We start from the raw sequence: 17,283 nt of genomic DNA, 5'->3' as shown, positions 1-17,283 counted from the left end.
CCAATGGACCTAACATAAGATGAATTTATGTTAATTATACCAACCATCGTTCTCATCAATCATATATATTTTGGGGGAAATGTAAACATTATTGCCTAAAGTACCTTATATACATCTGATAACTGATCATAACAAAGGACTTTAACAATCTAGAAAGATAAAGCTGTTAAAAGGGTACCATATTTTGGTTTACTTTATTTAGCCTTAAATTATATATTAATATTTTTAATGTAAACTCAGTGAATAAGAGCTGGTATAATCAATATTTTACATAAGTAGTCTCCTCTCTTTAAAAAAAAGTTGATCCTTGATAATTCCTTGGGTCACTTTTCTAATATTTTACAGGAATATTTTAATAAATCACAGGAGTTTTGAAGTACCGCTTCCCCCTTGAAATATTTTCCATTTGATAAAATAATAATTTTTCCCAGGAAATGAATTATTTCAAAAGTTTACTGGAAGCCTATTTTTAGAAAATAAAAATTTAAATCCAGTGTCTTCAAAATAAAAAATAGGTTAGGAAACGAATTTGAAATAAATCACAGAGAAATGGTGCCAATGTGTATATATGGATATGTGTGTATCTCTTACCTATGTATCTGTATAAGAGCACGGATATATATATATGCATATACATACATATACATATATATACACATACACATGTAGGTAGCATACCTACATTTTAATACACACACATACCCACTTCGCTGGGGCTAAACATGCACTAGCAAGTTATTTTAGGGCTTCAACTCTTCAGAAAATCTCATTATGTGAGGAGCAGCGAAGTGACTCTGCGGGGAGCATTATGGAAATATCTGGGCTTGATTTAATGAGGCTGTTCACATTGGTGGAATATCAGCTTAACAGAGAAAAGTCTACCCAGGGCGTCCAAGTTACCAAAATGAAAATTGGCAATTGAGATGATAAGAACGTGGCTTTCTTCTGTGAAATCACTTCAGGTAACAGAGATAACATTAAATAACATACATTCTATGCACCAAGAACAATGTTTTATGTACCGAGTCTCTTATCCGTCTCTCCTAATGACTTCCCTTAGCGGGTTGTTAGTACTTGACAGCAGGTCTCCGTGCGGGGAACTTTTCTCCAATTCCACATTCAAAGGAGGTCCATCAGAGAGCATGATTGGCAATTTTCGTCATAATCTGCACATTATTAGCATCAAAATTGACGTGGCAGTTAACACTGGTGGGTTTTGATGTACCTTTCTTCAAGTTCAAGGAAACCCCTCCTGTAGCTGTAGCCGGGGTTGGCAGAGCGGGTCTTAGCAACCCAGCGGTGGCTTTGCAAAGGGAAGGCGCAAGAACCATTCTAGCCCGAGGAAAAGGAAAGCGAGGAGGGAAGGGACCGGGAGAATAGAGAGTTCCGAGCTGGAAGAGTGTCTAAGGAAATGTTTTGGTTAACATCATGGATCTAGAGATTCAAGTATTTCCCAGATCGAGTGGGACTCGGTTGTTGGAAAACTGAGCAGAAAAATGCCTTTCTACACAGATTTGTAGTGATCTGCCTTTCCCTTCCCTTCGCTTCCCTTTCCTTTCCCCGGCCTGGCCGTGGCAATCTCACTCACTAGCCATCACTTTTAGCACAAAATGCGCAAGACAATTCCATTTACCAGCACTAAACCCCAAACCAAAAGAGAGAACTGCAGGTCAGGGACGGTGGCCTAGGAGGTGGCGCGACCTCCACCCCTCCCCACCCACGCTGTGTCCTCGAAGAAGGCGCCTCAGCCTGGGGCCTCGCTCGGGGCGCAGTCACGGCTCCCACCAGCACAGCCCAGGCGCCCTCGCCCTCCACCTGCCCTCCACGCTTCCCGCTCTCCAAGCACGGGGCTCCCCACGAGCTCAGGCCGAGAGAATGGTTACCACCTCCTTCCACCCTCGCTTAAAGAAAAGAAAGGAGCAATGCTAGAAGAAAACGATCAGCAGCATAACTTTGGGGGACGACTCCGCCCTCCCCGCGCGAGCGCACACCGTTCCCCTCGCTTCTCCCGCGAGGCCCTCGGTTGCTTCTGGCGGTTCAGCCGAGTACCCCGGGCCTGCGGGCGCGCTGCCCGGGGCGGCTGGGGGCCGGGGGATTGTCTTCGGGGAGACCCAGAGCTCAGGACCGAGGCGGGGTGGGGCCTGGTGACGGGACACACTTAGAGAAGGCAGAGGGAAGACGGCAGGGTGGAAAATACAAAAATAGAAATAATCTGGGGGACGCCCGCCCGGCTTTCGCGCCGGCTGCGGGCCCGCCCGGGTAGGCGGCCGCCGCCCCGCGCCCTCCCGCGTCCGGGGCGCCCCCTGGCGGCGGCGGCGGCGGCGGGAGCGCGCGGGGGGCGCCCGGGGGCCGGGCCGGCGCGGGGCGGCCCCGCGTAGTTATCTGGTGAGCGGCGCGTCGTCCCTCTGGTCCGGCGGGCTCACGGCCGTCTTGCTCAGCACGGCGGCCGAGTAGGGCAGGAAGCCGCTCTCGGAGCGCGGCGCCGCGGCGCTGCAGCCGAAGTCCGAGCCCCCCGCGGCCGCCGCGGCCCCCGCGCCGCCGCCGCCGCCGCCGCCGCCGCCTCGGTTGCCCAGGGCCGCGGCCGCCGCCGCCGCCGCCGCCGCCGCCGACTGGCTGCTGTGGCAGCTGAGGCACGAGCAGGGCGCCGAGCTGCCGCTGGGGGGCGCCGCGGCCGAGGAGGCGGCGGCGGCGGCGGCGGCGGCCGCCGCGGCGGCCGAGGCGGGCGCCTGGTAGAGGCCGGGGTGGCGGAAGCCGCACAGCAGCTCCGGCCGCGAGTAGGGGTGCGAGAGCGCGCGGAACGTGTCCAGCGGGCGGATGGAGCCCGCGAAGGGCGCCGAGGCCGCGGCCGCCGCGCCCGAGGCCGCCGCCGCCGCCGCCGCCGCCGTGACGCCCACGTGCGGGTAGTAGTGCAGCGGCACGTGCGAGTGGAAGGGGTAGGGCAGGCTGCCGGTGGCCGCCGCGTGCGTCATCATGTAGGTGTAGAAGCTGGGGTCGGCCGGGTGCGGCCACGACATGGCCAGGCGCTGCCGCTTGTCCTTCATGCGCCGGTTCTGGAACCACACCTGCGGGGAGAGCCGCGCCGCCGCCGCGTCAGGGCCCCGGCCCGCCGCCCGCGCCCTCCCGGGCCGGCCTCTCCTAGCCCGCCACCCACCCGAGCCTAGCCTCGCCGAGCACCCATCTCCCAATCCCAGGATTTGCACGGGGATTCCGGACAGCCTCTGCAAAGAGGCGGCGGCCAAAGTCCTGAGCCCTCGGAGCTGCCAGGACCTGCCCCCAGGGGCGAGGGTCTGATTAGGGCATTGAAGGCATGATTTTGTTGGGCCCGTTCTCCTTAAATGAGGGGCGAGAGCGTGTCCCCATAAACGGGGAAGGGGAGTTGTCTACCCCTCCTAACACACTCTGCTGATAAAGACACAATTCGTCATAACCCTAAATTAAAGAAAGCCCGATCTAACTGGAGGAGGACCTCCGCATCCTTTTCCCAACCCATGGAGTTTTCTAGAGTGTTCCGTGAAGTGTTCTCCAAGTTGCCCTACCTCCCGGCTCCCCCTCCCTGACGTATCATAAAATTAATAACCTAAATATATAAAAATAGGGACAATTTCGTTGCGTTTTCCCCCAGGAGATTGCACTTTTCTCATCCGAGAGGGAAAACACTGTTTAGGAAACTACATTCTCAAACCGATCGCTCTCTAAAATACTGTGTATCCTTTCTCTATAGTAACAATTTATGTCGAAAATAAATCTCCAGATCGGGAGCAATGAGAAGTCTCGCCTCGGGTTCATTCTAGGGGAACAAGTTGGGGCCTCGGGCCTGGGCGAGGGGCCCTGGCGGGCGCGGACAGACCCCAATGGAGGCGGCGGCCGGTCGGGGCCGCCCTTGGGCCTTCCCGGGCCGCCGGCCGTTCGGGTTTGGTATCCGAGGAAGAAAAAGGCCACATCCCCGGCCACTAACCCCCGTGGACTTCCAGGTCCTTGGCTACATCTAGCCACCCAAGGAGAAAGGGAGCCGACAAACAAGACCACCCCGACGCCCGGGGAGGCCGAGGCAGGCGGGCGCCGGCGTGGATACCTTGATGGTGGTTTCGGGCAGGTTGAGCGCGGCGGCCAGCTCGCAGCGGCGGGGCCGCGACACGTAGTTCTCCCGGTAGAACTCCTTCTCCAGACGTGCGATCTGCTCTCGGGTGAAGGCGGTGCGGTAGCGCCGGACCTGGTCCGCGCCCGAGCCCGAGCCGCCCAGCGCCGCGCCCCCGCCGCCGCCGCCTCCGTGCAGGCCGCCGAGGCCCGAGCCCGACGCCGGCGTGGTGCTGCCCGCGGCCGAGCCGCCCTCGGGGAACCCTGGCGGACGAACCGTGGACAGCGCGTGAGTCGCCGGGGCCCGACCTCGCCCGGGGCTGCTCGCGGAGGGGAAAGTCGCTGCAGGGACTGATGGGGTCTGTCATGCTTACAAACTGCTGCCGTTCTTGAAATCAATAAAGTCGGGGAGCCCTTCCTAACCAAATAATAGAAATGGAATTTGGGAGGGTTTTTTTTTTTTAATAATTAGAAATTTCCCATTCGGGAGGAAAATTGGCCGAAGGAAAATGCCTACCTCGGGGCGCAATTTGTAAAGCTCTGGGTCTGCCATGGTCTGGAGACCACAGGGCATTTTTCTGTACCGCCTCTAAGCTTCCTTTGACAGTATTTTGGGTTTGCTTACAAAATATTTTAAGATTCGCCAGACAGTAGCAGCTCAAATCCGAGTCATGAGGGAATGGAATCTACTTTTCAACTCTTCTCCCACCGACCTAAGCAGGCGAGCAGAGGCGCTGGGCGAGGCTCCCTGGGACGTGGCCAGAGAAAGCGCCCTCCACCCGGCCCTGAGGGCGTTCAGAACCGCCGCCCAGGGCGCCCTTCCCCGACAGCGACTCGGCCTCTGGCATGGGGTCTGTCGGCTCGCTCTAGCTTTTAAACTCGTACATACACTCTACACATACAAAAAGAAAAAGGGGAAAAGAAAAGAAAGCAGTTTCCCAGCCTCAGGAGCCGGAGCGAGTGGGCCTGCCTGCGCCGGGGGCTCCCGAGCGCACCGGGCACCACTGGAGCCGCGTCCGGCGCGCCGCGCCAGCCCCGCTCAGCGGCTTGCGGAGGGTCGGAGCTGGGCAGCGGGGCCGGGAAGGGCTGCCCGGGCCGCGGAGGAGCTGGGGAGGCGGGCCGGGGAGCGCGCGGCCGCGCGGTTACCTTTGCCATTGTTTTCCTTGAGCGCCGCGGCGCCCAGGCCGCCGGGGGAGCGCAGAGCCGAGCAGCCCACCTCCACGTCGCCGCTCATCTCGGCCTCGGCGGCCCCCTCGGAGTAGTGCCCCGGCTTCTTGCGGCTCTCGCTCGCCGAGGCGATTTCGGAGGAGACGGTGCTTTCGTTGCCCGGGTGCTGCAGGTTGAACAAAGTGTCTATTTCGAATTTGCCCTTGGCGGGGAGATCTCCCAGGGCGCCGTGCAAGGGGGCGGACGGTAGGCGCGGGCTGAGGCGAGCCGGGTGCTGCGAATTTTCCAGGGCCTCCAGCACAGCGCTGCCAGCCGAGTCGGACAAATTGGAGAACCTCTTGCTGGCCGTAGGGCTGTGGAGTCCTCTCTCCATCAGAATCATCTCTTTTCTTATTCTTTCCATCATCTCAGCTTTCTAAAAAATGTCACAGTGGCCCGGCTGTCCCGTCCTAATGATAGGCTGCGCCTAGGGCTAATTCTCATTCAGCCCCAGCAAGTGCCTCTAAATATTATTATCTCTTTTGGAGGGAGGCGGAAAAAAATGTGGGATGCCAGAGCGAGGGAATGACTGGTCAAAATGACCCATACATCCTTCCGAGCCCGAGATGTCATTCATCAAAAAGTAGCGCCCGCTCGTCATTAAGGTACGAATGACGCCGTTCGAATAATCATTTATTGTAACAGGTTTATAAGCAAATAAATACACGCTCCTGTCAGTGGATAATGAAGGCGGCTTCAGAGCAGACAAATAGATCCAGGTAGAAGATGAGGAGAGCCAAGAAGTGAGGAAGAAGGCTCCGGTCCTGTGCCCGCTCCGAGCCAGCTCTGCTCGCCCGGGGGTTTGGCCTCGGGGGTGAAATTGACAGTCTGATTAATAGAGCGCGCCGCGGCACATTTCCCCCTTCATTTAGGGGGATCATTACGCTCTCAGTTTGCTAGGTTGCCCCTTAGGTCCTAATCATGCACCGCCTTCCTCATTTTTCCACGGACACAGATACGTGTTAAATAATAGATAATGCTTTGATTTTCCAGAGTAGGTCCTCAGGAACTTTTTTTTTTTTACATTTACAAGCTGGGGGCGTAAGTGGAGGGGGCCAAGGGGGAGGATTCAGGAGGAGTTGCGTAAGGAGCAGACCTTGCGCCGCTCCTGTCTGGATTACTTATCTTTCTGTTTTCAGAACCAAATATGTGTTTTATTTAACAAATAGGACGCTGAGTCCTCTCCCTCCCTACTTCTCAGCCTGCGTGCTCTCCCCTCTCACCTCAGAGGGAGGAGAGAGAGAGAGAGAGAGAGAGAGAGAGAGAGAGAGAGAGAGAGAGACTGTCGTTTTTAGAATGCTTTCTTGCTACGTGGCCGCAGAGGCTCGTTGGACCCGCGCCTCCAAATAGAAATCATTAGATCCTCTCTGGTTTTCTAACACTGTTTGCTGAGTGAGTTCTGAACTCGACGTCCCTGGATTTTTACTTTTATATTCCGGCTAATGGATAGGCTTCTTGCCTACGCATTTTCCCTAGGGGAAATGAACTAGCCCGCTCCGTTTGGTAGCAGAATTCGACAGCTAACTTTAAATGCATCGCGATTTACAGCGCCTTAACCGGCAGCTTGGAACCCTCTTTTTACCTTACCACCTCCCTCCCTCCCTCCCTCCCTCCCTCCCTCCCTCCCTCCTCAAACAGAATTATTTGTGGCAAAGCAATGGGGGTTTCGAGGTCAAACGGGAAAAGAAGGGCCCTCGCCTCCTTCGCGCATTCCGGCGCCCTTCCCCGCTCGCTCTCCCGCATCCCTCTTCTCTCGCCCTCCTCCACCCCAGCCCCTTACCTGCGGCCCTCGGCGGTCCGGGCGCTGCGTCCCGAGGCAGACGGTCGCCGGCCAACCCTGCTGCTGAGCCCTGCGGCCTGAGGTTGGCGGCTGAGGCTCTTGGCGATACCTTTGATAGTCATAATGACGCCGGTGGCAACCATTTTAACGAAGATCAATCCTCACTCCAGGCCGCTCCTCATCTCCTCCCGCGCCTGCGCCCCACCCTGCCCCGACCTCGGCGGCTGTGCTCGCCCGCCTGCCCGCCCAGCCGCGCAGGGGGCAGAGACCGATGGACACAGGCGAGGACGAGAGAGGACAGGGTCGGGACACGGAGGTCCAGCGCTTGAGCCTCCGAGGCAGCTGGGAGACCCGGGCGAAATGTGCGCTGGGCGCGGGTCCTGCATCCCCGCCCCAGCGCCAGCTCAGACCCCGACCCGGGCCCCCTCCTTCCCTCCCTCTGACACACCCAGCGCATCGGGGTGCGTGAGGGGCCAACCCAGGACCTATTTGCCCATCTGTCGCCTGGCGCTTTCCTTTTAACCTTGGACCCGTTGGGGGCGCTTCAGGAATGTAAGGGGAGGCGAGGTGTGAAGTATATTTATATACATATGCACTCATATATAGTCAATGCCAAAAGTTTCTCTTCTGTTCTTCTTGGCGCCAACTTACTTCAACGCCGCGAGCTTTGCTCAGAATATCAATTCCACCTCTTTAAGGTAATAAGCGCTTAGTGGGCGCGCAGTGTGGGGCAGGGAAAGGCGGCTGGGAGCTTGCGGTGACACCGGGCACCCTAAGGCGCACTCGACCTGGCGTCCACCTCCGCTCCTGCCCTGGCCACCGCTCAGCCCCGACCGCGCTGCGTTGGGCTTTCCAGGCTTTCCCACCCCTTGCGTGCGGGAGCCGGGCTCGGTGGACGATCCCACCTGCTCCCCAGCTCCGTCGCCGGGCTCTACCAATCCTGGCAGTAACTGCCCTGAAGACCCAGGGAGGGTTCCCCTGCCCAGTTCCCGCTTGCCCTGAGGATTAAACGGGGCACTTCGGTCAGGCTTTGGTCTGGGGTGGGGGGTGGGAAGGCCCTGGAGGCGAAGCCTGCGTGTGGAGGCGCCTCCTGGAGGGAAATCCGCGGGTGCCTTTATTGCTGTCGTTTGGCGCCCCCGTCTGTTTTCCTCGCGGTTCAGGCGACTGTGCGCCGCTTTTCAAACGTAGAGGCCGCTGCTGGGGGTTGGGGGGCAAACCCCGACCCCTTCCTTTCCCGGCCAGCCCAAGGGTTTCCTACTTCCTCTCCTCTTCTGGGACCTGGTTCCAATGTCTGCATCAAACTCGCAAACCCTATCTCACCATTTCTCTGAGACACCTTCATTCATTAATGGCTTTAAAAACTATTTGGCACCTTTTAAATAACACTAACATCGCTTTTCTAGCACACTTATTCCGAAAAGTGAGGCCATGTCAGAGAAACCACTCACAGTAAAAAGCACCTATAATTTTTCAATAAACTGCATTTAGCAGACAATAATGCTTGATGGAGCACAATCCTTTAATTTATTTAGATTCCACACGCACTAATAGTAATAGTGACTATTTTGTATAAAGCTCTTACTATACAATTTGTAAGTGCTTTTTACATATGTCATCGCTGAAGCTCAAAGCAAGTCTGTGGAATTAATCATAGTCAATAGAGGTTACCCTTTTTCAGGGATGAGGAACTTTTGACACAGAGTTTCAGCAATGTGCTTATGACTTAAACGTATCTCCAATAATATGCAAGTCATAGTGGTAGTCCAAAGTTTTGGATGCAACTTTTGGTTTTCTCATGTTGTATGTCTTATTTAAATCCAGGCCTTTAAAAAACATTGATCCTGTGTAGAAAATAGAAAACCAACGCAGTGCTGTTGGTGGCTATAGATGAAAGCTTTGCACCCCTCCTAGAATGTAGAGGCTGAAGCTGGAAACCAGTTTGTCAAATGTCCCTGTACTTTACACATAACCTGGTGTCTTTGAGGCCTCCTGCCCACTACCAATATACAGAACCCACTCTATAAAAGAAGACAAGAATCCAGCCCATGGCCTCATAGCGGGGCAGATGAGGTTGGGGTGGAGTATGGGAAGGACTTTCTTCATATAGTCTGAAAAACATTTTTTGCTTGAACGAACAGATGACATGAATGAAGCCTATGTTTTATTCTGTTTTGTTTTGTTTGGGGTTTGTTAGGCCTCCAGACTAAATATTTGTTTCCTGTACAGCGATGGGTCTTGGGGGGGGGGGACGAGCAAGTACTTTCGGCTTAAGACTTCAGGTAATAAAAATTTGTCCCGGCTGCCAGAGGGGAGTGGCCCGGGTATAGTCAGCTGCAAACAAGCCCTGCAGCGGGCGTCGGGGTCTGGCACTTCTGTGCGGAGGGCTGGGCCGTCTGGAGCCACCATCCCACAGACCCCCGTGGAGAAGCATGCTTGCCTCAGAGCGGGGGCTGCCAGGTGTAATGGGATAGCAGAAACTCCAGGGTTTGGACTGTGAGCCCTGGCACATTTTCTTTAGGCTAAGCTCCGGTTAGGCTGGAAGTTTCGTTTATGTGGGAGGACAAGGGTTTAAGGAACCAGGCCTGACTTGGCACTGGCTACTTTATGCTCCCATTCCTCCACAGACAAGCCGCTAACTCTCCGTCTCTTCTGGATCTAATTGCTTCTGCCTTTCCTTCTTCCTCTCCTCCTGCAATCCTGAGCCACAATGGAGGCAGTTATGGGTTAGCGTTGGGGAGGGTACCTTCTCCCTGGACACTGGGGCTACACAGACCCGCCACTAGTCTCGAGCTAGCGTGCCCTGTGATGCGACGAGAGAACTTGCAGGGACATCTAGCGCCAGGCTTGGGGAATTGCGCGCCGCTGGACAGAAAAGCTGAGCCAGACCACGGGCGTCCTCTGCCTGCCTCTGGACCCTTTCTTCATGCAGAGACACGTGCCCAGCCTTCATTCCTTTCCCTTGCTAGTGACTGTGATGCAGATTCGCAAAGATCACAGTCTATGAAATATAGATAGGTAGACTATTTTTTCTTCTACCTCAAACAGCCAACGGAATGCGCATTCACCGAGGTTAAACAAACAATAGTTTTGCTAGAAAAGTATATTCTTTGAACAGCTTCCCACCTTGAAGTGTTGAAAAAAAACAGCAGCAAATTGCCATCTAGGCTTTTCTTTTCAATAAAAAAAAAGCAACAAGTCACCAGATCCCCAGCCCTGAATCCACCCTCCTGTCCTCCCTTAGCAGCGAGTGAGATTAGTGTTTCTCTGAGTGGGAAGACCCTAGATATTTAAATTCCTCCGCACCTGGCCATCCCAAATGAGAGGTTGCCCTGTGAAAGGCAAAGAGGATTTTTACCAAATAGCACTTACATTCGAGAAGGTCTTTGTTGTTGTTGCAAAACGATTTTCATTTAATAAAGCCTGATTTTGTTGTTAAATCCAAACAGAATGCACCCCAGACGCAGAAAGTGCCCAAAGGCATAATTCCAATGTCTGGATGTCGATAGAGCCTCCTTTCTGTGCCTTAGGTTGTATTTTGGCTATTGTTTTTGCTTTGTTTTTTGTTTGTTCTTTTGATGTTTCCACCCTGGGTGGAATTGTATTGCCTGGAGAGGGAAAATTGGCTGCAAAGTTGGCAGGACAGAGATTCGGTTAAGAACACTGTCCAGCCAGCTTCAGTGAACTCAAGACTTTACAATGGAATTAAGACACTTTACACAGTGAATCTTTGACTTCTTACAAGTCCCCTAATTAGGAGGGTGTCTTGCACTTCCTGGCCCTGACCATCAAGGCAAATGCTTTCAAAGGAGTCTCCAGGAACCACTTTGATAGGACCCTGTCATCTGGCCCTAAGAGCCACCGATTATGTAGTTAATTGAGCTCATTCTGTTTTGGCAAGAAGAACAACTTGAACAAATCTACCCTGGGCTTAATTTCAGCACAGAAAGAGAAAATACTGAATCACAACCTGTATTTATCCATTCCAGACCCAGGACAGAAACACAATTTGAAAGAGCATGTATAAGGAAGAAAGGACATGAGTTCCAAAACGGCATCAATAATTGAAAAAGTCTGTTGTAGATGTAAAGAAGCAAGTGATGGGGAGTAAAGTGGGACTTCAGACAACAAAGGATGCCCTGAGTCTTTCGCCAGCATCAGGACAAGTAGCAAAACATTTTATGGAAGAACATAAAAGAATTTGGAGACATTTGTCATTGCATAAGACTTTTGTTTAACAAGATCTATTTTTGTTATTAAAAACCCCAACATAATACACCCACGTGGAGATATCAGGCTCAGCCTGTGATCCTGGACAAATAAAGAAAAATATTCCCATAGAGTTTAAAACTAAAATCAATTGGACACAGGATATACAAGCTAAATGGAATGTTTCTGCAAACTTAACCTCAAATTTCAACTATGTACCTCATTGGTTCATAAATAGAGTAGCCCCAAGTTTGCCTAGTACTTAGCTACTGCTCTGTGGTCCAATAGTGGTGACTGCCCAGGTTACTGCAATTGAAGGGTCCACATATAACTTAGTCAGAGCCCCTTTGCTAGTGATAACCCCCTTCTACAGGCCAGAGACCTCAAGAACTTTACTGAAGGAATGAGTAGGGATTGTGAGAGACAAAGGTTCTTTTTATTCAAGATCTCCATGATTTTTTTAATATGATTTAGAACCATCAGAGAAATGCAAAGTTTTGCAGGAATCCCATGGGGCATTTAGAAGCAAGGCCACCATTGAGAAGTCTCAATCTAACCAAAGTTTTCTCCCAGCCCTATACAACTTAATTCACTGCATGGAAAATTAAGCAGAAAGTGACAGGCTGCTTGAAATCAACAAAAGATGGCAAATTATTTCTTCCTGTATAATTTCATATTCTTCATTTTTAAACATTAAAGCATTTAAATGGTCATTAAATGGTATTTGTAAGATAAACAAATAGAACTTAAGTCCAAGAGCACAAAACCACCAAAATATTTAGTTGTAAGAGGCTGAAAGTTAACTTCCAGTTATATGGCACACTCTTGTAGTCCCAATCCCAGTACTTGGGAAATTGAGATAGGAGGATCACAGGTTTGAGGCTAGCTTCAGCATCTTAGTGAGGCCCTCTGCAATTTAGAGAAGCCCTGCTTCAAAAAAAAAAATAAAAATTAAATAGGGTTGGGGATGTAGCTCAGAAGTAGAATGTCCCTGGATTCAGTCCCCCCTCACACACACAAAATTCAAACACACACACACACACACACACACACACACACACACACACACACTTCAAGGACAGGCTGGGAATGTGATTCAGTGGTAGAGGGCTTGTCTAGCATTTGAAAGGCCCTGGGTTCAATCTCTAACACTGCAAAAAAAAAATTTTTTTTTAATTAGCTTTAGCCTGTACCACTGTAATCCTCATACTTGGGAAGCTGAGACAGAAGGATCACACAGTTTGAGAACAGCCTCAGTAACTTAGCAAGGCCCTATTTCAAAACAACAAAAAATAGGGATGGGGGTGTAGCTTGGAGATAGAAAGCCCCTAGGTTCAATCACCAGTGCTCCCCCCAAAAAAAATCAATGATTTTTTTCTTGAGGCCACAGAAAAATACTTTAAATATCTTCATGTTTCCCTCTTTACAAAAGAGAAAGGGAAACAAAGGAAAAGGAAAAGTGTCTCTAGGAGTAGTCTGTGATTAGTGGTTTGACACTAAAATTGTCAGGTAAATAGGACCTAACCAAACCCTTCCAAAACATCTGCAACCCCATCACCTGGCCCTGTCTGGTCTTTTAAAAATTCAACCCACCTTCCATTGCTAACTTTTGCTTTCTCCCAATAGTCAAAACTATTCTGTCGGCAAACTTCTATTACCTACGATTCTGCAAACCTCGGGACGTTCCTGTCTTGAATTTGATTGTGAACATGTCTAGAACTTCAAAAAGGTCAAACTAATTCTCTTGCTTTTCTTTTCCAGCACCTCTCTCATAACTTTCCCCTTTATTTGAGCCTTTTATGGTTACTGTGTTTTGCATGTCAACACTTCCAACACCAGCAGCCCACCCTGCAACACCAGGCCAGGAGTATTGCTGAGTTCCTCCTCCTCCTCCTCCTCCTCCTCCTCCTCCTCCTCCTCCTCCTCCTCCTCCTCCTCTTCCACCTCCACCTTCTCCTCCTCACCCTCAGTAGGGCTGGTCTTTGGTCTAGGACCAGTAGGTATGGGTTATAACCTGGCCTCACCAATCACAAGCTTAGGAGAGCAAATTCTTGGAGATAAGCTGGCCTGAAGAGTTGATACCACAGAACTAAACCGTCTGGTTCTGAGGGCTCCCATACCCACCCCTAGTACCCATGGTTTCTCTGAACAAATATTGCTTCTAAGACAATCCCCTAAATTCTTGCCACAGGATTCACATGGGTGCCCTATTAACTGCTAAGGTTGGGGGCTGGAGGGCTAGGGCTCTGAGCTGAGGAGTGGCTGGAAAGGATAAAGAGGGCCTGGAGCTTCGACCCGCAACACTCTGGCATTAGGATTCTGGAGGTGGGATTCTGTGCAGAGCCCGCCCTACCCGCCTGAAGTCATTCCTAGGTGCACTGGGCTGCTCCGCTTCCAGTCGGGCTGCCCCGACTTCACTTTGAAAACGCGCCCTCCTAACTTGCCCCTCTCAAGTGCTCTGCAGTTGGCAGCTTGGAAAAGGAAGTGAAACAAAGGTCCTGGGGAAAGTGAAGTTTTCAATTAATTGGTGTGAGTACAGGCGGGAGTGGGTGGTGGCTGCAAAGTGCTAGAGTAGGCGGTGGGCGTCGCGGCAGGAGGCAGAGTGGCTTTCCCCTCTCGCGCCCTGCGCGGTCTGTATGCCAGCTGCGAGGCCGCGCCGGGCCGGGAGCCCAGCTCCGCGAGCAGCTCCCCGCGCACGCCGCACCGCGGACGCTCTCGCTGGGCCGATGGTCAGGCTCGCCGCGCGGAGGTGAAGTACGGGTTTCCTCGGCTTGGTTTACTTCTACGTGTCTGCCGCCGCCCAAGAGCCCTTCGTCGGTATTTTTTTTTTGGGGGGGTGGTGAGTGTGTGCAGAGAAAGGGCCTATTCCAATAGTTGTAATATGTGTAAAACGTCGTTACCCATCAGCAATGCCCACGGTGGAGAAAATTAGCTCCCTGGCGTTCGGGGTCCTGAGGTCGCAGATGGAAAGGCTGCATTACAGGATCAAAAGGTGGGCCCGTTTTCTCGTCTTTCTGACCATCTCTTGGTTTTGCTGTGCAGCTCGAGGAGCCGAGGGGAGGTGGCACCATCAGCCGCAGCCCAGACGAGGCGCAGGCCCGGCGCCCGCCCCGGTCGCAGCCGGGCTGGGAAGGGCGGTCGCGCCGTCAGCGCGGGTCTGGGGGAGGAGGGACCGGAGGTGGGCGCGAGGGGCCTGGGCCGGCCGGGGGTGGGTCCGCCCGCCGGCCCGCGGGCTCCCCGCGCCCCAGCCCACGTGGCCGCGCGCAGCCAATGGCTCGGGCCCCGGCCGGCGCCCTCGGGGCGGGAGGCGGCCCCCCGGCCGGCCCAGGCCCCCTCCCAACCTGAACTTCGTTTTTATAAACGTCCCGCGATGAGCTAACCTGTTGGAAGGCGGGCGGGAGGCGGGAGGCTCGCAGAGGGAGCGCGGGCGGAGGAAGAGGGCGGGCGCCGGAGCGGGAGAGAAAGGCGAGGAGGCGGCGCGCGCCATGGGGTCCTGCGCGGGGCCGGGGCCGGGGCCCGGGCCGGGCCGGGCCGGGCCATGAGCCGCGCCGGGGGCTGGGCCATGGACGGGCTGCGCGCGGACGGCGGGGCCGCGGGGGCCGCCCCGGCCTCCTCCTCGGCCTCGGCGGCGGCGCCGGGCCAGTGCCGGGGCTTCCTCTCCGCGCCCGTGTTCGCCGGGACGCACTCGGGGCGCGCGGCGGCGGCGGCGGCGGCGGCGGCGGCGGCCTCCAGCTTCACCTACCCCGGGGCCTCGGAGCGCGCGGGCTCCGCCTCGTCGTCGTCGTCCTCGGCCGTGGTGGCGGCGCGCCCCGAGGCTCCCCCCGCCAAAGAGTGCCCGGCGCCCGCCGCCGCCGCCGCGCCCCCCGGCGCCCCCGCGCTGGGCTACGGCTACCACTTCGGGAACGGCTACTACAGCTGTCGGATGTCGCACGGCGTGGGCCTGCAGCAGAACGCCCTCAAGACGTCCCCGCACGCCTCTCTGGGGGGCTTCCCGGTGGAGAAGTACATGGACGTGTCCGGCTTGGCCAGCGGCAGCGTGCCCACCAACGAGGTGCCCGCTCGAGCCAAGGAGGTGTCCTTCTACCAGGGCTACACGAGCCCCTACCAGCACGTGCCCGGCTACATCGACATGGTGTCCACCTTCGGCTCCGGGGAGCCTCGGCACGAGGCGTACATCTCCATGGAGGGCTACCAGTCCTGGACGCTGGCCAACGGCTGGAACAGCCAGGTGTACTGCGCCAAGGACCAGCCACAGGGGTCCCACTTTTGGAAATCATCCTTTCCAGGTAGGGGAAAGGCAGAAAGATGGAAGACACTAGGGAGGGAGAGAAAAAGAAGGGGGGCAAAGCCTAGGAGTGGGTTCCTGTGCTCCACGCCCGGCCAGGGTTAACACAGTGGAAAAGTTCGCCCAGTTGGTGTGAAAGCTGTATAATCGTCTCTGATTTAAACTGCCCCTCTCACAATCCTGTCCTCCTTGTGTGCCGTACAGAGGCGTTTTTCTTCTAAAGTTAAAGGTCTTTGGTTACCCTTTTCTAAGGCCTCTTTTCTGAAGAGGCCTCTTTCCTAAGAGGAGTCACATAGTTGGGCACCCACTTTTCAAGGACTGCCCCAGAGTGACCCCTAAGCATAAAACACAGAGAATAGAGGAAATCAGCGTTTGAGCAAAGGATCTGAATTTGTGTGAGGGTACCTGTGTGTTTGAATGTATGCAACTGGCATTTGCAGAGACTGTTCTCATGAGCGTCTGCAATAACCAGGCCATAAAATCACAGGCTTGTTAAGATGCCGTTTTGAGAAGCCATGATGATCCATCAAATTAGTCTTTGTTTTGAAGTGCAAATAGTCTTTCTTTAATAATGTGCAAATAATATGTCTATGTAAATAATAATAAAGTGAAAACAGCCTAGTTTTATTCTCTACATCTATCCAAGCACTTACAGGCACGCACATGCACACACACACACACACACACACACACACACACACACACAGAGTTCTGGCTATAGGTGTTCCAAATATCCCAGTCTAATTTTTCCCATGCTGTTGTTTGTACCAGGGGATGTGGCTTTAAATCAGCCGGACATGTGTGTCTACAGACGGGGAAGAAAGAAAAGGGTGCCCTACACCAAACTGCAACTCAAAGAACTGGAGAACGAGTATGCCATTAACAAGTTCATTAACAAGGACAAGCGGCGGCGGATTTCAGCTGCCACGAACCTATCTGAGAGACAAGTGACCATTTGGTTTCAGAATCGAAGAGTGAAGGACAAGAAAATCGTCTCCAAGCTCAAAGATACTGTCTCCTGATGTGGGCCTAGTTGGCCACAAATAGTTTAAAAGCTTTCAGTTATCTCCAAAAGACCTTTGGAAAGACTTGAATATGTATTTAATTTTTCCCCTGTCCTCTTAAGATGATGGCAAATTTCATGAATTGTTTTTCTCTCTTGCCTCTTATCTGGCTCTAAAACCTTTTGTTGCTCAAGCTAACTTTGTAGTTTGGTTTCTACTTGTTTATTATTGGGTTTTTTTTCTTGTTTAGGTTTATTTTTATGATGTTTTTAATGTTCTGTTTCTCCCTCCAGGCCAGTATAAAGGACTTGAAGTAGCTCCTAATAATCTCCCCAAATGAAGTGCCATTCTGATTTAAGGGTTTTATTTTTAAAATCATTTACATGTCTCTTTCCAGCACTGATTATCTTCATAACCCATTAGAGTAGAACAATTTGCAGTCATTCATATCCTGTGATTGGATAATTGAATTATTAGTTCTCAGCAGTTGCTCTGAGGCTAGAGGAAACAACTCTAAGCAGTCAGTTCTTTAGGGATTACCCAGAAAGTTTGAAATCAGGAGGCTGAAGGCACTTGAAGACTTTAAAAGCAGCTACCTTATTAAATAGTGTTTGTATTAATATTGGGATGGAGACAATCTTTCTGACTTTGGGTCTCTCATTTGCTGTTTTAGTTGTATACTTATAACACACTTTGTAGATTTGTATTTTTGTAATCTATCACTTGAA

At 53.0% G+C, this 17,283-nt stretch overlaps 2 protein-coding genes across 2 annotated transcripts; one reads left to right on the top strand and one right to left on the bottom strand.

Annotated features, from left to right (window-relative positions):
- Positions 1-2,378: 2,378 nt before the first annotated feature.
- On the bottom strand, positions 2,379-5,647 carry EVX2 (even-skipped homeobox 2; the record flags this gene model as incomplete). Its single annotated transcript, XM_080689567.1, has 3 exons — positions 2,379-3,062; positions 4,073-4,338; positions 5,221-5,647. The coding sequence occupies 3 exons, from the start codon at positions 5,645-5,647 to the stop codon at positions 2,379-2,381; spliced, it is 1,377 nt and encodes a 458-aa protein (XP_080545693.1).
- Positions 5,648-14,804: 9,157 nt separating this feature from the next.
- HOXD13 (homeobox D13) lies at positions 14,805-16,573 on the top strand (the record flags this gene model as incomplete). The annotated part of the gene is made up of 2 exons (XM_080688946.1): positions 14,805-15,552; positions 16,323-16,573. The coding sequence occupies 2 exons, from the start codon at positions 14,805-14,807 to the stop codon at positions 16,571-16,573; spliced, it is 999 nt and encodes a 332-aa protein (XP_080545072.1).
- Between the last annotated feature and the right edge of the window lie 710 nt (positions 16,574-17,283).

The sequence above is a fragment of the Muscardinus avellanarius genome (genome assembly GCF_963383645.1).
Source record: "Muscardinus avellanarius genome assembly, chromosome: 2".
Lineage (NCBI taxonomy): Eukaryota > Metazoa > Chordata > Mammalia > Rodentia > Gliridae > Muscardinus > Muscardinus avellanarius.
The sequence above is the reverse complement of the archived record's forward strand: the minus strand, read 5'-3'. Positions and strand labels throughout refer to the sequence as shown.